Raw genomic sequence first — 20,023 nt, forward strand, 5'->3', positions numbered from 1 at the left:
ATAAGAAACTATCTGTTGTATCAAGCATTTTAAGGCAATCACCCCTTAGGTTTGTAAAGATAGGTTGTGGCAAAGGATGGGGAGGGGGGGCAGTGACCAGGCTGAATCCAGCTCTGACAGATAGTGGGCCATGGTCCTAGGCCCAGAGGAACAAGAAGTCTGTTGATAGCAGCAGTGAATGGTGTTGGCTTTGGCTTAGTGCATAGCACTCTTACCTTTAATCAGAAGGCTGTGTGTTCAAGTTCCAGTCCAGAGATTTAAACACAGACTGATACACCACTGCAATACTGAGTAAGAAGCACAGCCTTTTGGATGAAATGTTAAGCTAAGGCCTATCTGCCCTTTTGGTTGATGTAAAAGATCCCTTGCCACATTTCGCAGATGAGCAGGGGAGTTTTCGCTGCTGTCATAGCCAATGTTTATCCTTCAACTGACACTATGAATAACTGATGGTCTGATCATTATCACATTGCTATTTATGGATTCTTGTTGCACATGAATTGCCAGTTGCATTTCGTACCTTACTGCAGTGTTTGTCGGCTTTGGGAAGTCCTGAACGATGCTATATAAATGCAAGTTCTTTCTTTCCTATGTTGACGGGGTATGAAAGGAGATCTTCTTTGATGAATTAGTGCATGGTTTTGAGAGGTGAAAGAGATACATAAGGTGCAGAAAAGTAACATGAATTACCTCCCACCTTTCCCCTCACAGAAAGTTGAAAATATCTGTTGTGTCTGCAGGACCCAGGAATCAGCAGTGTTCAACCACCAGGCTCTTACTGGCCATATGACGAAGGCCTGAAACGTGGAGTTTTCATCAACAATGTGTCTGGAAGTCCTCTTATCGGGAAGGTATGGGCGCTCATAGAGGCTGTGCTGGTTATAAACTCTGGGATAATTGTTACAATGTAGGGCAGTGGCTATCAAGGCAAGTCACCCAGAAAGTTTTATTCAGCAGCTGCCTTGGACTTGTTTCCCAGTACATACTGTCGCCAAAATCATTTTGCACCAAAATCAGTGTATTGAGTCTGTTGTTGGGTTTGGTGTTTACCAAAGTACTTGGAGGCAGCAGAATGGGGTCAAGGATGGTTTTAAAAGCATACCAAGGATTGTAACAAATTGCTGAGGTAAAGTGAAAGACAAATAACTCCTCTAATAACTCATTGTGTAAATGCATCTTCTGTTCTGGTTCAGTCTAAGGGTGGGCCCCAGATTCAATCTGTGTTCGATTCAGAGATAGTTCGGTAGTATGGGGGAGGAGTGAGGAGGAGCAGTTCAGCAGCTGGGAAAGGTGGCGGCCTATCTATCCACTTTACACTGCCAGATTTAGGTTTGACAGAGTGAGGGGGCACGGGGGAGTGCGAATCAAACCCACTGGCTGGTCTTGGAGTCCCAAAAGAGATGATGGAGTATCCAGGGAGCAGAGTGGAGGCATTCTCCCAAAGATCCATTGGCTGACCTCAAAATGATTGGGGGGTTGCGATGCAGTGGGTTATGCCTCCTTCCCAGTTGCCTCATTGGTTGAAAGTAATGTTGGGGCCAAGATGTGAGTGCTGTTTAAACAAAGAACGACAATCATGACTGGAATTGTAGTGAATGTACCTTACCCTGCCAAATAGATGCTTGGATTTAAAAAGATTTTCTCTTTTATATTATGGGGTTGCAGGTTTGGCCTGGATTGACAGCATTCCCTGACTTCACAAATCCCAACACACATCAATGGTGGTTCGAGAACTTACTGAGGTTCTACAAAGCCGTGCCCTTTGATGGGCTTTGGATTGTAAGTGCCATTTATATGAACAGGTGCATGCCATTCAATCCATTTGTTGCTCCATTGAATTAAATCATGGCTGATTTGCATCTTAACTCCATTCACCTGCCTTTGCCCCATAGCTGTTGATAACCTTACACAAGAAAAATCAATCAACCTCAGTCTTGAAAGCTCTATTCGACCCCCACCACCTACAGCCTTTTGAGGGAAAGAGTTTGAAATTTCTACCACCCTTTTTGTGAAAAAGTGCTTCCTGACTTTGCTCCTCAATTGTTTAGCTCTTAGTTTAAGATTATGTTCCTCTGTTCTTGAATTCTTCACCAGAGGAGAGAGAGTTTCTCTCTATGTCGGGTATGCTGACAAGGCTATGTTTATTGCCATAGTTGCCCCCAAAGGCATTAGTGCCATCTATGTACCATGGGACTGAGTGACAGGGACAGCAGGTTCCCTTTCCTGAAGGATATTAGTGAATCTGTTGGAGTTTTAACCATAATCCAGCAGCTTTCATGGTAATTTATGTAGCGACCTAGGTTATGAATGGGAATACATCAGTGCAAGTCTTTCTTAACTTTTTATACCAGTACTTACTCAGTGACAATGAGCTGAGCAAATTTTATTCCCTCACTTACTGGACCTTCCAGGGAGAGGGTAAACCAGCTGGGAGTGATAATCGGTCTTGAATACAAGAATTCTTAAAAATTTACAGGACCCACCTCCCTCTTTGGATGTACAGTGGAAGGTTGTGGGTGCTGTGGGAATTGTGCCCCACTTCGTTACTGAGTGTCAGGTAGCATCCCAGACTGAAAAAGATCCAAAGCTCAGACTGGGACATTGCTGTATTTTGCAATTTGAACAGGACAAAGAGCCGTTCTCTCCTCTGTGTGTCCTAATTGCCTGAGGTATTTACTCCGAGGTCAATTATAAGGCAGTTGTTTGCTGCCACATAATGGTCCCAATATTATCCTCTCTGCATTTCTTATCCTCAAACCACAACAAATAATTTTCAATTTTTACATAGCAATTACAGCAAGGAAATTACCATTTGATCCAACTGGTCTATGACAGTGTTTATGCTCCACATGAATCTCCTCCCACCTTGCTTCATCTCACGCGATCAGCGTATCCTTCTATTCCTTTCTCCCTCATGTTTATCTGGCTTCCCCTTAAACACATCACCTCAACCCCTCTATGTGGTAGAGGTTGTAAACAGAAAATGCTGGAAATACTCAGCAGCTCTGACAGCATCCATGGAGAGAGAAACAGAGTTAATGTTTCAGGTCCGTGAACTGAAAAATTTGTAATAGGTTTTGACCAAGTGAAAGAGGGTTTTGGGGTGGGTGGAAATAGAACAAAAGGCAGGGTCTGTGATAAGGTGACTATGGAGGGTAAGAGAGATTAAATGACAAAACGTTTCATGGTGCAAGGCCAAAGAGAGGTAATGGAACAAGTAAAGAAACAGAAGTTGTGTCTAGAGGAGGGGTGTGAATGGGTGGGTCCTGGATAGCTGCTGTCCAATCTAACCACATTCTGGCCAAAGACATTTCTATTGGATTTATTAGTGACTATCTTATGTTTTTGGCCCTAGATTTGAACTCGGGCACAATGAAAACATCTTGCCTACACGTACCCCATTAAACTCTATCATCATTTTAAAGACCTCTATCAGACCCAGCCCTAAGCCTTCTTTCTTCTGGAGTATGTTCAATCTTTCCTGATAGGTATAACTCTCAGCTCTGGTGTCCTTCTTGTAAATCTATCTTGCAATTTCTCCAGTGATTCTGTATGCTTTTTATATTATGGAGACCCAAACTGTGCTCAGTAACTCCAAGTATGGTCTAACCAAGTTGAACGTAACTCTCAGCTTTTCAATGTTATTCAATTTAGAAACAAACCTCATTTTATTTTGTTTTTAAAACTCATCACTCTGGAATACTCTAGGATATGAATGAGCCCTCGAACTTTGTGGATGGATCTCAGAGTGGTTGCCCTTCAAATGAGTTTGAAAATCCTCCATACCTCCCAGGTAAAAACTGAGTCAATCTTTGGGACTTACTGATGGGAATGGAGAGAGGGGTATATCACATTATTCACTCCAAACTAGAATCTAATTATAATTCAAGTTCTTGATTTAATGCAAACAGTGACAATAATTTGTATTTCTAGAATTGATCCAAGTATATAGGGGAATTGTCTAGAGTGAGGGGGAATTGTCTAGAGTGAGGGGGAATCGAGAATCAGGAGTGAGAGAGAGAATCAGGAGTGAGGGGCAGTCTGGAATGAGGGGGAGAGTCTGTAGTGAGGGGGAGTCTTCCTGCTCTTTGTAACGTGTTCCCTGTATTGGGTTTTTCTCTGTCAGGTGTGCTGGGTGGCATTTTACGCAGTCAAACCATTTGTGCCTCAGCAAGGCAGCACGCATCAACACATTATAATGTGCACAGTTTGTACGGGCTGATGGAGGCCAAAGCCTCTGCAAGGTAAGTCCATCATAAACTTTCATATAACCCACAGAGAGATCAGCATTAATCCTTCAGAAATCTGTGAAGTAAAATGAAACTAATACGGGGATGGTGCAGTTGGTGGACAGGATCCTTTCACACCTGGGATCCAATGTTGAATTCATATCTGAGGCTGACTTTGGGCTAAGCGGGGCCTGTGGTCAGTGTGTGGCTTGCAGACATTGCAGGGTCTGCGGCCAGTGCAGGGCTGCATGTGGGCCTGTGTTCAGTGTGAGGCCTGCGGCCAGCAAAGCCTGCGGTCAGTGCAGGGTCTGTGGTCAGTGTGGGCCCTGCAGTTGACAGTTTGGGCTTGCGGTCAATGCAGTGTCTGTGATCAGTTTGAGATCTGTGGTCAATGCGGGGTCTGGATCCATGCAGGACCTGTGGTCAGAGTGGGGTCTGCGGTCAGTGCGGGGCCTGTGGTCAGTGTGGACCCTGCAGTCAGTTTTGGGCCTGCAGTCACTGTGGGGCCTGTGGTTAGTTTGGGGCCTGCTATCAATGTAGGGATATGGGGGTTGGATCTGCATCAGTATGGGGCCTGCAATCAGTGTGGGGACTGCGATCAGTGTATTTGTATAAGTGATAACCAAATAATGCTTATAATATGTTGACTGGCTGAATTGTTACTTTTTCTTTGCCCCAGTGCTTTGGTTAAAATCCGTAAGAAGCGCCCATTTGTAATTTCCCGATCAACATTCCCAAGTCAAGGCAGGTACTCTGGACACTGGCTGGGAGACAATGAGAGTAAATGGAAGGACATGTACTTTTCTATTGCAGGTACTGAGTGGGTCTTCATTCTGTGGGTGAGTGTGCGTGTATATGAGTGCATGTATGTCCTGCAAATAGTAATAGACCTCCCTCCCTAATAGCACTGTGAGTGTACCTACACCACATGAACTGCAGTGGTTCAAGAAGGTGGTTTACCATTCCTTCTAAATGCCAATTAGAGATAAGCAAAAGTGCTGGCTTAATTGCCATCTCTCAGATCCCTGGAACGAATAAGAGAAAAGGCATGATAGAGTATGCACATACACATAAGACCTGTTGTGCATGTGTGCGCGAGTTTGAGTATGCATATGTATTGGGTGTTGTACATTAGTGTTATCTGAGTCCACATATTTTGTGTGTGCGTGTCGATGAGTGTTGTGTTGTGTTTATGTTACCGCAGCTCTCATTCACCCATCATGTCTGTACTCACTGATCATCAACACCACAACTTTGTAATTCTCATCCTTGTGTTCCAATCCCTCTGTGGCCTCCCCGCACCTCCTGATTGGGCATTCTTGATTTTAATTGCTCAATCACTGGTGACTGTGCCTTCGGCTGCTTGGGCCCTAGGTTCTGGAATCCAGTCTTTAAATCTCTCCAGCTCTCTCTCTCCCTTTAAGACGTTCCGTAAAACCTACCTCTTCAACCAACCAGTTCCAATATCATCTTACAGGGCTTGGTGTCAGTTTGTTGGATCAATCCAGTGATGTGCCTTGAAACATTTAATTACGTTGAAGTTCTATATGTTGCTGCTTTTTGTAAGTGGTTGAGACACAATGGGATTCAATCCTCTCTGTCCTCTCTTTAGCTCACTTGTATTAACTTTGGGTCTCTGAGTAGATTGGTAAAATTAAAATGGTTTGATAACATTAAGACAATGGAAGTCAGATTAATGCAAACATTGGGCTAAATCTTGTGAAGCCCCTGGGAGCGGAAAACAACATGGGCGATTGCAGTTAATTGAGTGAGAAACTTCCCAATGGCAGGATGAAAGTTGGTTATTAAGTTGGTGACAGGTTTGGGGAGAATCGTCTTCCGACAGCAAGTGGTGAGAACCACTTTTTAATATATTAGCATGTCATGTGTGCTCATTAATACACAACTTCGTCAGATTAAATTGTACCTTTGGAACTATATATGCAGCAAATGAGAAATACGTGCCTTCAGATTCACGACTGGTTAAAGATGGCATGCAGCAGATGAGGTGATGTTCCTGATGGGTTTGGACTGAGTAGGAGCTGCTTTTCCTGAATGGGGAGCTTTTGGAGAGGAAGCACTGATGCATTCAAATTGGGTGTGGCTGTGAAAGGGGAAAGGGGCATGGCTGACTGAGGGAGGGAGGTGGCAGCCCTACAAAGGTTCTTGGGCACAGAGGGAGGAAGCTGGACTACACAGGGAAGGTCAATGTCTACAAACAGTAGGTCAAGAATGATTGTGGGGAGATCAAGGGTTATTCAGGGAAGGTCAATAGTGAGATCCTGAGAGTTGAAGGTAACAGAGGGAGAGTCAAGGACAATAGAGGAAGGGTCACAGATGAAGGATGGCTACTTGAGGGTAACAGGGGGCCAATGTGCTGGGGACTGACCGATGGTGCTGGCGGAAGTTCTAGGCTGACTGATAGTTGGTCAAAGGTAATGGGGAGGGGGGTGCGGTGGGTCAAGGGTGACCAAAGGCAGGGCAAAGGTAATGGGACAATGCACTAGACAGACCTGTGACCCTCACTGCATCCACATTCCAGCTAGAGTGAGCCTTCCAAGATCTCTTGATCTCCTCATGAAATGTTGCTGTGTAAATGCCAGCAGATTCAAGGATTGCAAACTCCTCACAAACAGTAAGATTGATGCTGCTGGATGGCAGGAATGGCTGCCTGTCTGGATGCCATGTATTTATGATGCCCGGACCTTTGACCCTGTGAGGTAGCAGTGGGGCTGGCGATTCCCTGCCCATCCCCCTCTTAGGATTGGCCAGGGCCCTTACTCTGCCGTGTGATTGCGTGTGGCCAGCCACTCCACCTCTGAGTGGAAGTGCTGCGCAACTGCAATCCTGCCATTGGAACCCTTGATATGTGAAGAAGATTCTGCCCAGTAATTGTGAGCACATAGAGGGAATCAAATTCCTTAGTGCATGATATACTATCCCTTCTAAAAGATGTTTCTCCTATTTCTGTAGAACGTTAGTGAGAACAATGTTGATATTATTTTCTGGGTGTTGGGCACTGAATAATCCAATGGCTAAAACAATGTAATTTCATCTCTGGAACAGTCTGGTCATGATCCAGCCCCAAAGAAAGGTTCCTGTTCTGTCAGTTGCAGTATCTTGCATGAACTTGTTCTGCATCATGAAGCCATGTCAAAAAACTGCCCCTAATGGTGAAGGTGCAAAAATGCCCTTTGTAGGAATTGGAGATGTCATGTTAAAGCACTAACATTCAGTGAGCTGTCGAGTAACATTGCACAGGAGTAGGTCATTTGCCATCAAATTTGTACTTTGAGACCTCCTGAGTTTGTTAGAGGAGTTTCAATTGTTTTCTCCACAACAGCAACTGAGCCTCATCCCTGTCTCCTGCCCACTCTGTATTCCAATTAATGGATCTCTTTTTTCAAGTAACGATTTAATCCGGAAACCAGGGTTTTAACTTTAACTCCCAACTGAGCAACCCACAGAGATTAAAAGCACGAATACACTTGCACCAAATCAATAGGAAAATAAAGATAGAACTTATGTTTACACAGTGCCTTTCATGACCTCAAGACATTCCAAAGTGCTTTACAGCCAATTAACTACTTTTTAAAGTGTGGTCAGCGGTATATAGGAAATACAGCAGCCAATTTGTGCACAGAAAGCCCCCATGATCAATAATGTGGTAATGACCAAATAATCTGTTTTAGTAATTTTGGTTGAGGGATAAATATTGGCCAGAACACAGGCAAGAACACTTCAGCTCTTCTTCAAAATAGTGCCATGGGATCTCTTATTTCTACCTGAGAGGCCAGATGAGCCTCATTTTAACATCTGATCTGAAAGATGGCGCTTCCAACAGTGCAGCATTCCCTCAGTTCTGGCACTAGTTGAAGACGGAAGAGGGGGACAGAACGTGCCAGGGAATTATAGACCAGTCAGCTTAACATTGGTGAGAGGAAAAAATAATGGAGAGAATAGAAGAACATCTAGAAACAAAAAATATAATATGAATAGTCAGCATGGATTTTAAAAGGAAAAACCTTGCTTAACCACCCTTTTGAGGAGGTGACAGAGGGAGTAGACAATGGTAATATAGTAGATATAACTTATCTGGATTTTCAAAAGGTCTTCAGAAGGCGCCCCATAATTGAATAATGTATAAGGTCAGAGAATGTGGAGTCAGGGGACAAGTGGCAGAATGGATTGCTAGCTAGCAGCCGAGAGTGGGAGTAAAGGTTAATTATTGAAAGTGGCAGAAGATGGGTAGTGGTGTTGAACGAGAATTAGTGCTGGGACCAGTGCTGTTCACAATTTACATTAGCAGTTTGGACTTTGGAATCAAAAACACAATTTCTAAATTTACAGCTGACACCAAATTGGGCAGAAGTGGGGTGGTGGTGGATAGTCAACACTGAGGAGGACTGCAGCAAATTACAGGAGGACAAATAATTAGCAAATTAAATGAACACATATAAATGTGAGGTAGTACATTTTGGCAGGAAGAATAAGGGAGGTCACTTATTACTTGGAAGGTACGAGTCTAGGTGAGGTACAGGAACAAAGGGATCTTAAGAGTACAAGTACAGCAATCACTAAAAGTTGCACCTCAAAAAAGCCAAGCCAAGCACTAGTGTTTATTTCTAGAGGGATAGAATTGAAAAGTAGTGATGTTATATCAAACCTGCATCAAACCTTTGTTATACCACAATGCTTGCAGTTCTGGTGGCCATATTATAAAAGTATATAGAGGCAATGGAAAAGGGGTAGAGAAGGTTTACAAACATGATACCAGAAATGCAAGGGTATACATATCAGGAAACGATGAAAGGCTAGGTCTTTTTTTTCTTGAAAAAAAGGCTGAGGGGTGATTTAATAGAGATCTTTAAAATTGAAAGGTTTTAATAGAGTGGATATGGAGCGAATGTTTCCAATTGTGGGGAAGAGCATAACTAGAGGCCATCAATATAAGACAGTCACCAAGAAATCCAGTAGGAATTCAGAAAAAACTTCTTTATCCAGAGACTGGTGAGAATACGGAATTCGCTACTACACCGAGTGGAAGTGAATACTATTGATGCATTTAAGAGAAAGCTAGACAGGCATATGAGGGAGAAGGGAATAGAGGTTTACAATGTTGGATTTAGATGAGGGACAATGGGAGGAGGCTTGAGTGGAGCATAAACACCAACATGGACTGGTTGGGCTGAATGGCCTGTTTCTGTGCAGTATATTCTATGTAATCCTATGTCAGTATCACAGTATCTTTACAACACAGAAGGAGGCCATTTGGCCCATCGAGACTGCACTGGCTCTCTGAAAGAGCATTCCACCTAGTCCAACTCCCCTGCCTTATCCCCATAACCTTACACATTCTTTTTTTTCAGGTAGCAATCCAATTCCCTTTTGCATACCTCGATAAGGAACCTGCCTCCACCACCCTTTCAGGAGGTTTGTTCCAGACTCCAACCATCCTCTGGATGAAAAAAGTTTTCCTCACATCACATTTATCCCTTTTGCCAATTATTTTGAATCTGTGTCCTCTAGTTCTTGATGTTCTTTTGAGTGGGAACAGTTTCTCACTATTTACTCTGTCCATACCCCTCAGGATCGTGAATACCTCTATCAAGTCTCCTCGCAGCCTTCTTTTCTCCAAGGGAAGGAGTCCCAACCTCTCCAATCTATCCTCATAGCTACAGTTCTTCATCCTGGGAATCACTCTTGTGAATCTCCTCTGTACTTTCTTCAATGCTTTCACATCCTTCCTCAAGTATGGCACCCAGAGCTGTACGCAGCACTCCAGATGAGGCCTAACTAGTGTCAGCTTGGAATATATGTCATGTTTCTGGAATGAGGCTCAAACCGAGAATGTTCTGACTCAAAGATAAGAGAACTACCCACTGCGCCATCAATGACATCTAAATTAAAGGCCCTTTTATGTAATTGACAATGATTTAGCAGTGTTAATGGGAAATTTCTGTATGTGAGGCAGGTTGTTACAGGGCACAATGTTATCACCCATGAACCTCTGTCCCTTTCTATTCTGCAGGCATCCTGAACTTCAATATGTTTGGAATTCCTCTTGTGGGAGCAGATATTTGTGGATTTAGGGGGAGTGCCACAGAGGAATTGTGTATCCGTTGGATGCAGCTTGGTGCCTTCTACCCATTCTCTCGAAACCACAATGTTGAGAAGGAGAAGGTAGTGAGGAGTTGGGAGGATATATTTGTGTTTATGTTTAAATATATATGAAACCCATACTGAAAAGCTGCAGTAAAAGATAACTTGCATTTATAAAGCACCTTTCATGACCTTGTGTTTCACTGCCTATAAAGTACTTTGGAAGTGCAGTCACTGTTGTAATGTCGAAAACATACCAGCTAATTTGTGGACTGTAAGGGCCCACAAACAGCGACGAGTTAAATTGCCAGATAATTTATTTTTTGTGATGTTGGTTGATGGAAAATGATTGGCTAGGACACAGGGGAGAACTTTCCTTCTCTTCTTCTAAAGAGTGCCGTGGAATCTTGGCATCCATATGAGAGGTGGATGGGACCTCAGTTTAATGCCTTATCTGAATGTTGGCAGCTCTGAAGGTGCAGTGCATCCCTAGTACTGCACTGGGAGTATCAGGCTGGATACTCCATGCCAGTGTTTGCTCAATGGGTCTAGAACTCAATTGATGCCTTTGTTGAGGGGATCACTCCTGGGCTTCCCCCCCATGTGGAGTGTGGAGTGATGGGGTGCAGGGCTCATCTGCCTCTGCACAGTGTGCTGCTGCTTTCTCATAGGATGGAGCAAGTAAAACTAAAGCGTTTTTACATTCTGGGGGTGGAATGGGGGGGTGGGGGGTGGGGTGCTTTCCTTACTCTCTCTGAACACAGGAGGAGCCCCAACTGCCCCTGGTGGGAGTTGACATCTAGTAGCAATCACAACCCAGAGTCTCCTCTTTTATTGAAAGGGACTATTCCAGAGTTTGGAATAAAAACAGCCCTTCCATCACTACATCAACTTGAGTGTTTATCGTACATTCTGTCCAACAGAGAACATTGGCAGTAAAGGAAGAATTCCGAGCATGGCATTTTGCTCTCCAGTTCTATCTCCTTTCTGCAGGATAATGTCCAGCTTTCTCGAGCAATGAGTCTGATGTCAGGACCTTATGAAAGCCCCGTGACCTTGAACTCGATGGTGCTCCGCCTAGCTCCCCTGCCACCTGTCAAGATTTTGGACTAAAAATGATTCATAGAATCATAGGAAGGTTACAGCACAGAAGGAAGCCATTCGGCCCTCCGTACCAGCTCTCTACAAAAGCTACTTAGCCAGTCCCACTCCCCCATCCTTTCCCCAGAGCCTTGCAGATTTTTTCCAATGACCTTGTGAAATTTTGAGATTGTGCTCTGCACTCCCAAGTCTAGGTCATTAATATAGATCAAGAACTTAGCATTTGAAATTTTAATTAATATAGTCTCACCTTTCTGAAAGTTATTTCTTTTTTCCAGGCTCAGGACCCTATGGCTTTCAGTGAATCTGCTCAGGAAGCAATGAAACGTGCTCTCCTTATCCGCTACTCTTTGCTCCCGTACCTCTATACGCTGTTCCATCGCTCACATGTCCTCGGAGAAACAGTTGCCAGAGCAATTCTCTATGAGTAAGTTGCTACTCATCATTCCCTGAAATCAACCTCTTTCCAAATGGGGAGTCTCAGCTGCTGCTATTGAATCAGATCTTCCAATTTTAGGTGATTTCCAGACTCTCAATCTGGTTAGTCCAATAATAGCCCACATTTTCTACCTGAAGTATGACAACACGTATTAAAGTTATTATGTTTTTTCCATTATTGTCTTGTGTTCTGAAGGTTGCTTTGCCCTGATCCTTCCCCCTGTCTGGTTTGCCCTGTCCAGGTCTGTTCTTGGCAGGAGGTGGGCATGTTACTCCTAGAAACAGCAGTTAATGGGGTTGGAATCACCAGAGTCTTAGCTTCTTGGTTCAAGTGTGCGTTCTGCTTGTTTGTCCAGTGATAGTGGATAAAATCCCCTACCTGACTATCTCTGGCCACTGCTCCTCACTGGTTGTGTCCAACAGCTGCAGGATTTGACTTTAGTTCTTTCCCAGAATGAGGCAGTACTTTCCAGGGCAGGTGGGTGAAGTGGAATTTGCTTGTGGAGAACCTTCTGTGTATTTTCTTTGGCAGTTGATTTTCTGAAGTTGCCCCTATTTTTTCCAATTCAGGTTTCCTGAAGATAGAAACACTTACTCCATCGATAGACAGTTTCTGTGGGGCAGCAGCCTCCTCATTAGCCCAGTGCTAGAGCCAGGGGCAGTGTCTGTGACCGCATACTTCCCCAAAGGGATTTGGTACGACTTTTACACGGTAAGTATGGGTTTCCAGTCAATCAGTGAGTAAATGGGAAGGCACTATGTGCTGGTGAAGAAACACCTTTTGATCACTAGCCATGAAGTGATTGGTGGTTTTATTGCAGAGCCTGATCCTGTTTTTGTCTCATGTTAGGGTTATGAACTATGCTCGCACCTATCCCTGAAGGTTTTATCACAAAACCTCATGCCTCCAACCAGCCTGACCAATCAAAATGTCTTTTCCCAATTTTTCAATTATTTAATTACAAATAAACTGATTTGTTTATGAAGGATGGATTTTTTAAAATGTTCCTATGATTTAGTCTCTCCTGCTTGTTGCTCATAGCAATGTCTGGAAATTCAGACTTAGAACATACATACGAACATACGAACTAATGAACTAGGAGCAGAAATAGGCCATTCAAGCCTGCTTCACCATTCAATAAGGTCAAGGCTGATCTGACTCCAACCTCCTGCCTACCTCTGATAACCTTTAACCCCTTTGTTAATCAAGAATCTATCTAGTTCTGCATTAAATATATTCAAAGTCTGTACTTCCACCGCCTTTTGAGGAAGGGGGTTCCAAAGACTCGCAGCCCTCAGAGAAAAAAATTCTCCTCATTTCTGTATTAAATGAGCAATCGCTTATTTTTAAACCGTAACCCCTAGTTCTAGATTCGTCCACAACAGGAAACTTCCTTTCCACATCCACTCTTAAAGGTTTCAATCAAGTCACCGCTTACTCTTCTAAACTCCAGAGGTGACCTGATAGAGGTCTTTAACATTGTGACTGGTTTGGACAAGGTAGATGTAGAGAGAATGTTTTCACTTGTGAGAGAATCCAAAACTAAGGGTTATAAATGCAAGATAATTACTGATGAATCCAGTCGAGTCATTACAACACAGAAGGAGGTCATTCAGCCCATCAAATCCATGTCGGCTCTTGGCAGAGCAATCTAATCAGTCCCATTCCCCTGCTTTATCTCTGCAGTATTGCAACTTTAATTCCCTCAACTGTCCATCCATATTTCTGTTTTGAAATCATTCATCGTCTCTACTTCCACCACCCTCATTGGCAGCGAGTTGCAGGTCATTATCACTTGCTGCATTAAAAAAAAGTTCTTCCTCACATCCCCAACCCCTGGATCTGTTGCCCAAAATCTTAGATCTATGTTGTTTTGTCCATTAGCTGATGGGAACAGCTTTTCTTTGTCTACCTTATCTAAATCTGTTATAATCTTGTACACCTCTATCAAATCTCCTTTCAATCTCCTTTGTTCCAAGGAGAACAGCCCCAGTTTCTCCAACTTAACCTTGTAGCTAAATTCCCTCATCCCTGCAACCATTCTGATAAATCTCCTCTGCACCCTCTCAAGGATCCTCAAATCTTTCCTAAAGTGTAGTGACCAGAATTGGATGCAGTACTCTTGTTGTGGCCTAACCAGAGCTTTATATAGGTTCAGCATAACTTCCTTGCTTTAATATCTCTGTTTATGAAGTCCAAAATCCCATATGCTTTGCTAATTGCTCTCTCAATATGTCTGACCACCTTCAAAGATCTAAGCACACAAACCCCCAGGTCCCTCTGTACTTGAACAATCTTTAGAACTGTGCCAATTAGTCTATATTGCTTCTCCCTATCCCTCTGACAAAATACATCACCACACACCTATCTGCCCTTTCTGTTAGCCTATCTATGTCCTGTTGTAATCGATTGGTATAATCCTCACTGTCTGCCACACCTCTAAGTTTTAGGTCATCAGCACATTTTGAAATTTTACTCTGTATTCCAATATCCAAGTCATTTATAAAAATGTCAGAAACAAAGATGGCCCTAGCATTGAACCTTGGGGAACACTACAGTCTGACAAACAGCCATTTACTTGCTGTTTTCTGTTCTTTAGCCGATTTCTTTTTATCCAAGCTGACATTAACCCTCCTATTCCATGAGCCTCAACTTTGTTTACCAGCCTTTTATGTGGTACTTGTGTCAATGCTTTCTTAAAATCCATATAGACAACATCTTTCACACCCCCTTCATCACCTTTGCTCCTTCATCAAAAAATTCAATTATTCAAGCACGAACAGCCTTTTACAAATCCATGCTGGCTCTTCTTAATTAATTGAAACCTCTCCAAGTGCCTGTTAATTTTTTTCCCTGATTATTGTTTCTAAAACCTTACCCACTATTGATGTTAAACTGACTGGCCTGCAGTCACTCAGAGTGTTCTTACACCCTCTCTTGAAAAAGACTGTCACAATTTGCCACTCTTCAATCCTCTAGCACTCCCCTTTATCTAGGGAAGATTGGAAGATTATGGCAAGCCCTTCCACTATCACCATTCCTACTTCCTTTAGCAACCTGGGGTGCAAGCCATCCAGACCAGATGATTTATCCACTCTAAGCATAGCCAGGCTTTCCAGTAAATCCTCCCTATCAATTTTCATCACATCCATTTTCTCTATCATCTCCACTTCTAAAGATACTTTGCCAGCATCTTCTTCCTTAGTAAACACCAATACAAAGTCCTCATTGTGTATTCTAGCCTCATCCTGCACATATATCATCCTCTTTGTCCCTCATCAGCTCCACACCACCTCTTACTATCCGCTTACTATTTACATATTGGTAGAAGACTTTGGATTCCCTTTTAACTCCCATTCTCATATTCTCTATCTGCCAATCTTATTTTCCTCTTCACTTCTCCTCTCAACTTATTGTATTTGGCCTGGTTCTGACAAAGAATTCACCTATCATGTAACATACACGCTCTTTTAATGTTTCCTCATATTCTCTATCTACCTTGTTATCTAAGGAACCCTGGCTTTGGTTCATTTATCCGTTGCCCTTGTTGGAATGTACCTAGTCAGTCCTTAAACATCTCCTCAATGATCACCCATTGTTCCGTTACATTTTTTTCTGTCAATCATTGGTTCAATTTTGCCTTGGCTAGATCCCCTCTCATCCCATTGAGGTTATCCCTATTCAAATTTAGAAGTTCTACTTTAGATCGTTCCTTGGTTTTTTCCCCATTACCAATCTAAACTTTATAATATAATAATGACGCTTACCTGAGAGTCCCCCCATAGCCACATAGTTACTTGGCCCACTTCATTCCCCAACACTAGATCCAGCAAAACCTCCTTCCTAGTTGGACTAAGAACATACTGGTCAAGGAAGTTCTCCTGAATACATTTCAAAAATTCGTCCCACTCTTTACCCTTCACAATAAAGGAACAAGGAGAAATTTCTTCATTCAGACTGTGGTCAGAATTTGGAACTCACTACCACAGGAAGGGGTTGAAGCAAATAACTTAGCTGCTTTCAAAAGGAAACTACATGAGCACTAGATGAGAAAAAGGATTTGCTGAAAAGTTGAGATTAGGTAGATGGAATAGGAGGAGATTTGTGTACCAGCACAGATTGGTTGGCCACGATGGATTGTTTCTGTGCTGTATACTTGTGTATTTCAGTGTAATTCCTGGAGACGCCAGGACAATCCTGGAGGGTTGGCAACTTGACACCATCCACCTGCATGAACTTTCCATTGGGGCCACTGGCTGATGATCATGTGCAAGGATCCTGGGTAATGCCAAGGCCAGTTTTGTCACTCAATGAAATGCGGCTGAGCTCAGCTAACTCAATTTAACCGGGGATTCTTTACCGAGGCCCTCTGTGGTGGATGCAAAAGGTCACATGGCACTATTCAAAGAAGAGCAGGGGAGTTCTCCCTGGTGCCTTGGGGCCAATATTTGTCCCTCAGCCAACATTACTAAAACAGATTACCTTGTAATCATCAAATTGCTGAATATGGGTCCTTGCTGTGGGCAAATGGACTTCTGTGATTCCTATATTACAACAGCCAAAAATAACTTAATTGGCTGTAATGTAATTTGGGGCATGACTGAGGTCATGAATATTTATTGGTATAATATAAGAAACAGCAGCCCAATTGTGAACATCAAGATCCCACAAACAGCAATGTGATAATGACCAGATAATCTGTCTTTAGGCGTGGTTGAAGGATAAATGTTGGCCAGGACACTGGTGAAAACTGCTGTGCTTTTCTTTGAGATAGAAGTCATGGAATCTTTTACATCTACATGAAGGGGCACACAGGACCTCGGATAAATATCTCATCCAAAAGACAGCACTTCTGACAAAGAAAAGTTGCTTCCATTAGCTGATGGTACAAGGACTAGGGGACACATATTTAAGTTTTTGGTCAATTGATGCATGGGAGTATATGAGGAAGAGGTTTTCAACGCAGCGAGTTATGATGTGGCAGTGATCTGAAACTTGCTGCCAACGAGGGTGGTAGAAGCAGAAATGATTAATGATTTTTAAAGGAAACTGGATTGGCTCTTGTGGGAAATAAACTTGCAGGGCCATGGAGATAGAGTGGGGAATAGGACTGACTGGATTGGTTTACAGAGAGCTGGCATGGACTCGATGGGCCGAATAACCACCTTCTGTGCTGTAATGACTCTATGACAGTGCAGCACTCCATTATATCTGCACTGTAGTGTCAGCATGGATTTTGTGCTCAATTCTCAGGAATGGAATTTGAACCCAGGACCTACTGTCATGGAGGTAAGAGCTCTACCTACTGAGCCGTAGCTGACACAATAGTTGGCCGACCCTCTTTCCAGGGACAGTCTTTCAACTTCACCAGCAAGAAATTGTTATTTTTACCCCCATCATCCAATCTCCTCTGAAGTATGGGCACTGATGTCTTGTACCCATGTACAAAACTGCCCAGATGTTGTGTGTGGGAGTGAGGGGGGGCTGTGTTGACTTCTGGTTCAATTACCGTCTCAGTTACTTTCTCCTTACCAACAGGGCTCAGCCTTCAATAGCACGGGAGAATATGTCAAACTTTCTGCTCCTTTGGACACCATCAACCTACATCTTCGAGAGGGAGCGATCATCCCCACACAGGTACCTCATGGCAACCCGTCACAGCACTTTCAGTTTCATACCTAGGTTTCTTGTTTTTCTTTCTGTGCCACTCAAGTGCCAGGCAGTGACCATCTCCAACAAGAGAGAATCTAACCAATTTCCCTTGATATTCAATCGCATTATCCTCACTGAATCCCCCACCATCAACATCCTGGGGTGGGGGGGGGGATTACCATTGACCAAAAATTTAACTGGACCAGCCATAAAAATAGTGTGGCTAAAGCAGATCAAAGACTGGGAGTTCTGTGCCAAATAACTCACCTCCTGATTCCTCAAAGCCTGTCCATTATCTCTACAAGACAAAAGTCAGGAGTGTGATGGAATAGACTCCACTTGCCTCTGCATGCAGCTCCAACAACACTATCCAGGACAAAGCAGCCTGCTTGATCGGCACCCCATTCACCACCTTAAACATTCACTTCCTCCCACCAGCACACAGTGGCCGCAGTGTGTACCATATACAAGATGCACTATAACGACTCACCAAGGCTTCTTTGAAAGCACCTCCCAAATCCATACCCCTACCACCAAGAAGGACAAGGACAGCAAATGCATGGGAACATCACCACCTGCAAGTTCCCCTTCGAGCTACACACCATCCTGACTTGGAACTATATTGCCGGTCATTCATTTTTGCAGGGTCAAAACCATGAAATGCCCTCCTTACAGTACTTTGTGTGTACCTACATCACATAGACTTCAGTGGTTCAAGAATGCAGCTCACCACCACCTTCTCTAGGGCAATTAGGGATGAGCAAGAAGGAATAACCAGTAAAACTTGGAAGTGACTGGTACTGATCTGAACTGGTCTTGTATACCTTAAAATGGAACTCCAGTTCAGATCGGTACCAGTCATTTCCAAGTTTTACTGGTTTTTCCTTCTGGGCCAGTGACACTCATATCCCAAGAAGGAAGGAAAATAAATTATACCTCTTTCAAAATTTCTACCAGTTTTGTCCTAAGATCGAGGCTGACACTCCGCTGTGGTACTGAGGGAGCGCTGCACAGTTGTCAGTGCCATCATTTGGATGAAATGTTAAACCGAGGCCCCATGTCCCCTCTCATGTGAACGTACAAGTACAAGATCCCTTAGTATTTTGAAGAAGTGCAGGAGATTTCTCCTCATGTCCTAACCTTTATCCCTCAAGCAACATCGCTGTAAACAATAGATTATCTGGTCATTAACACATTGCTGTTGGTGAGACTTTGCTCTGTGAAAGCTGGCTGCCACAATTTCTACATTACAATGTAATGTTACAACATGTAAAGCATTTTGCAATGTCCTGAGGTTTTGAAAGGTGCTATAGTTCTTTCTTTCCTTTCCCAAAGGAATGGATTCATGGCGCTGGAAGTTTTACAGTTCTCCACAGGAACTGGGGGAGGCCATTCAGCCCCTTGATTCCATTAGATCATGGCTGATTTGTACTTCAACTCCATTTACCCTCCTTAGGTCCATATCCCTTGATACTCTTAGCCGACAACATTCTCTCCATCCCCAAGTTGATGGTCTGCCTCTCTTTCTGAACAGGAACCTGCCACAACCACCTGGGTAAGTAGTGGAAACCCTCTTCACCTGTTTGTGGCTTTGTCCCAGAATGCATCGGCAAAGGGCTGCCTCTTTTGGGACGATGGAGAGAGCCTGAATACTTACGAGAGGAACGATTACACTTACGTTGAATTCTCTGTGAACAAGGTATGATCCTGAACCCAAAACTCCCTAATTCGGGGTGGGGGGGGGCTTTCATTCAGGAGCTGGTTGACTGCTGGTGGAATATTAACTGATATTTCCGACCTATTTCAGTTAGGTATCTTCACCTGCTGCTGCCCTTGCCACCACCTTGCAATTTTTTTCTCCTTTCTGTGTTGAAGGTATTAGAGGAGGCGGCCATTCATCCCCTTGAATCTGCTCCACCATTCAGTTGGATCATGCTGATCGTCACCTCAACTCTTTTCCATTTGCCCTCATAGAAGCATTTAAGGGGAAGCTAGATAAACAAAGGAGGGAGAAAGGAATAGAAGGATATGCCTAAGGGATTAGATGAAGTAAGGTATGATGAGGTCCATTTGGAGCATAAATACTGCCATTGATGATGAGTCAAATGGCTTGTTTCTGTTCTGTAAATTCTATATATTTATCTGTTTTTGCACCGTTTTCCTTGATACTCTTAAATAACAAGAACATTTATTATTCACAGTCTTGAAATTCCAATTGACTGCCAGCACCCACGTCCTTTTGGAGAGAGAGAATTCCAGAACCTTTTTGTGAAAATGCTTCCCGATTTTCTCTTCAATGGCTGGGTTCTGTATTTAAGGTTGTGCCCCCTCTGGTGCCTGTCACTTACCCCATACACTCCTCCCCCCCGCCCCCCCCCAAACCCTGCCTTCACCACAGCCAAGTGGCTGTTCTTCACCTGTGATCAAGACATGTGTAGCAGCAGGCTTGTCAACTGTGGAGCACTTCGCATCAGAGTCCGATCCAATCCTTGTCTGTCCA

General features: G+C 43.5%; 1 protein-coding gene across 3 annotated transcripts in view; it reads left to right on the forward strand.

Annotated features, from left to right (window-relative positions):
• gaa2 (alpha glucosidase 2) overlaps positions 1–20,023 on the forward strand; it is a 42,833-nt gene that overhangs the window by 19,603 nt on the left and 3,207 nt on the right. For all 3 annotated transcript variants that reach the window (XM_078558551.1, XM_078558552.1, XM_078558553.1), the window contains exons 9-18: positions 741–851; positions 1,666–1,779; positions 3,709–3,793; positions 4,127–4,244; positions 4,909–5,042; positions 10,261–10,412; positions 11,711–11,859; positions 12,441–12,582; positions 17,410–17,508; positions 19,058–19,222. In XM_078558551.1, the coding sequence (XP_078414677.1) occupies positions 741–851; positions 1,666–1,779; positions 3,709–3,793; positions 4,127–4,244; positions 4,909–5,042; positions 10,261–10,412; positions 11,711–11,859; positions 12,441–12,582; positions 17,410–17,508; positions 19,058–19,222 (1,269 nt within the window). The remainder of the gene's footprint in view (positions 1–740; positions 852–1,665; positions 1,780–3,708; positions 3,794–4,126; positions 4,245–4,908; positions 5,043–10,260; positions 10,413–11,710; positions 11,860–12,440; positions 12,583–17,409; positions 17,509–19,057; positions 19,223–20,023) is intronic.

Source organism: Cetorhinus maximus, chromosome 15 (genome assembly GCF_964194155.1).
Source record: "Cetorhinus maximus chromosome 15, sCetMax3.hap1.1, whole genome shotgun sequence".
Lineage (NCBI taxonomy): Eukaryota > Metazoa > Chordata > Chondrichthyes > Lamniformes > Cetorhinidae > Cetorhinus > Cetorhinus maximus.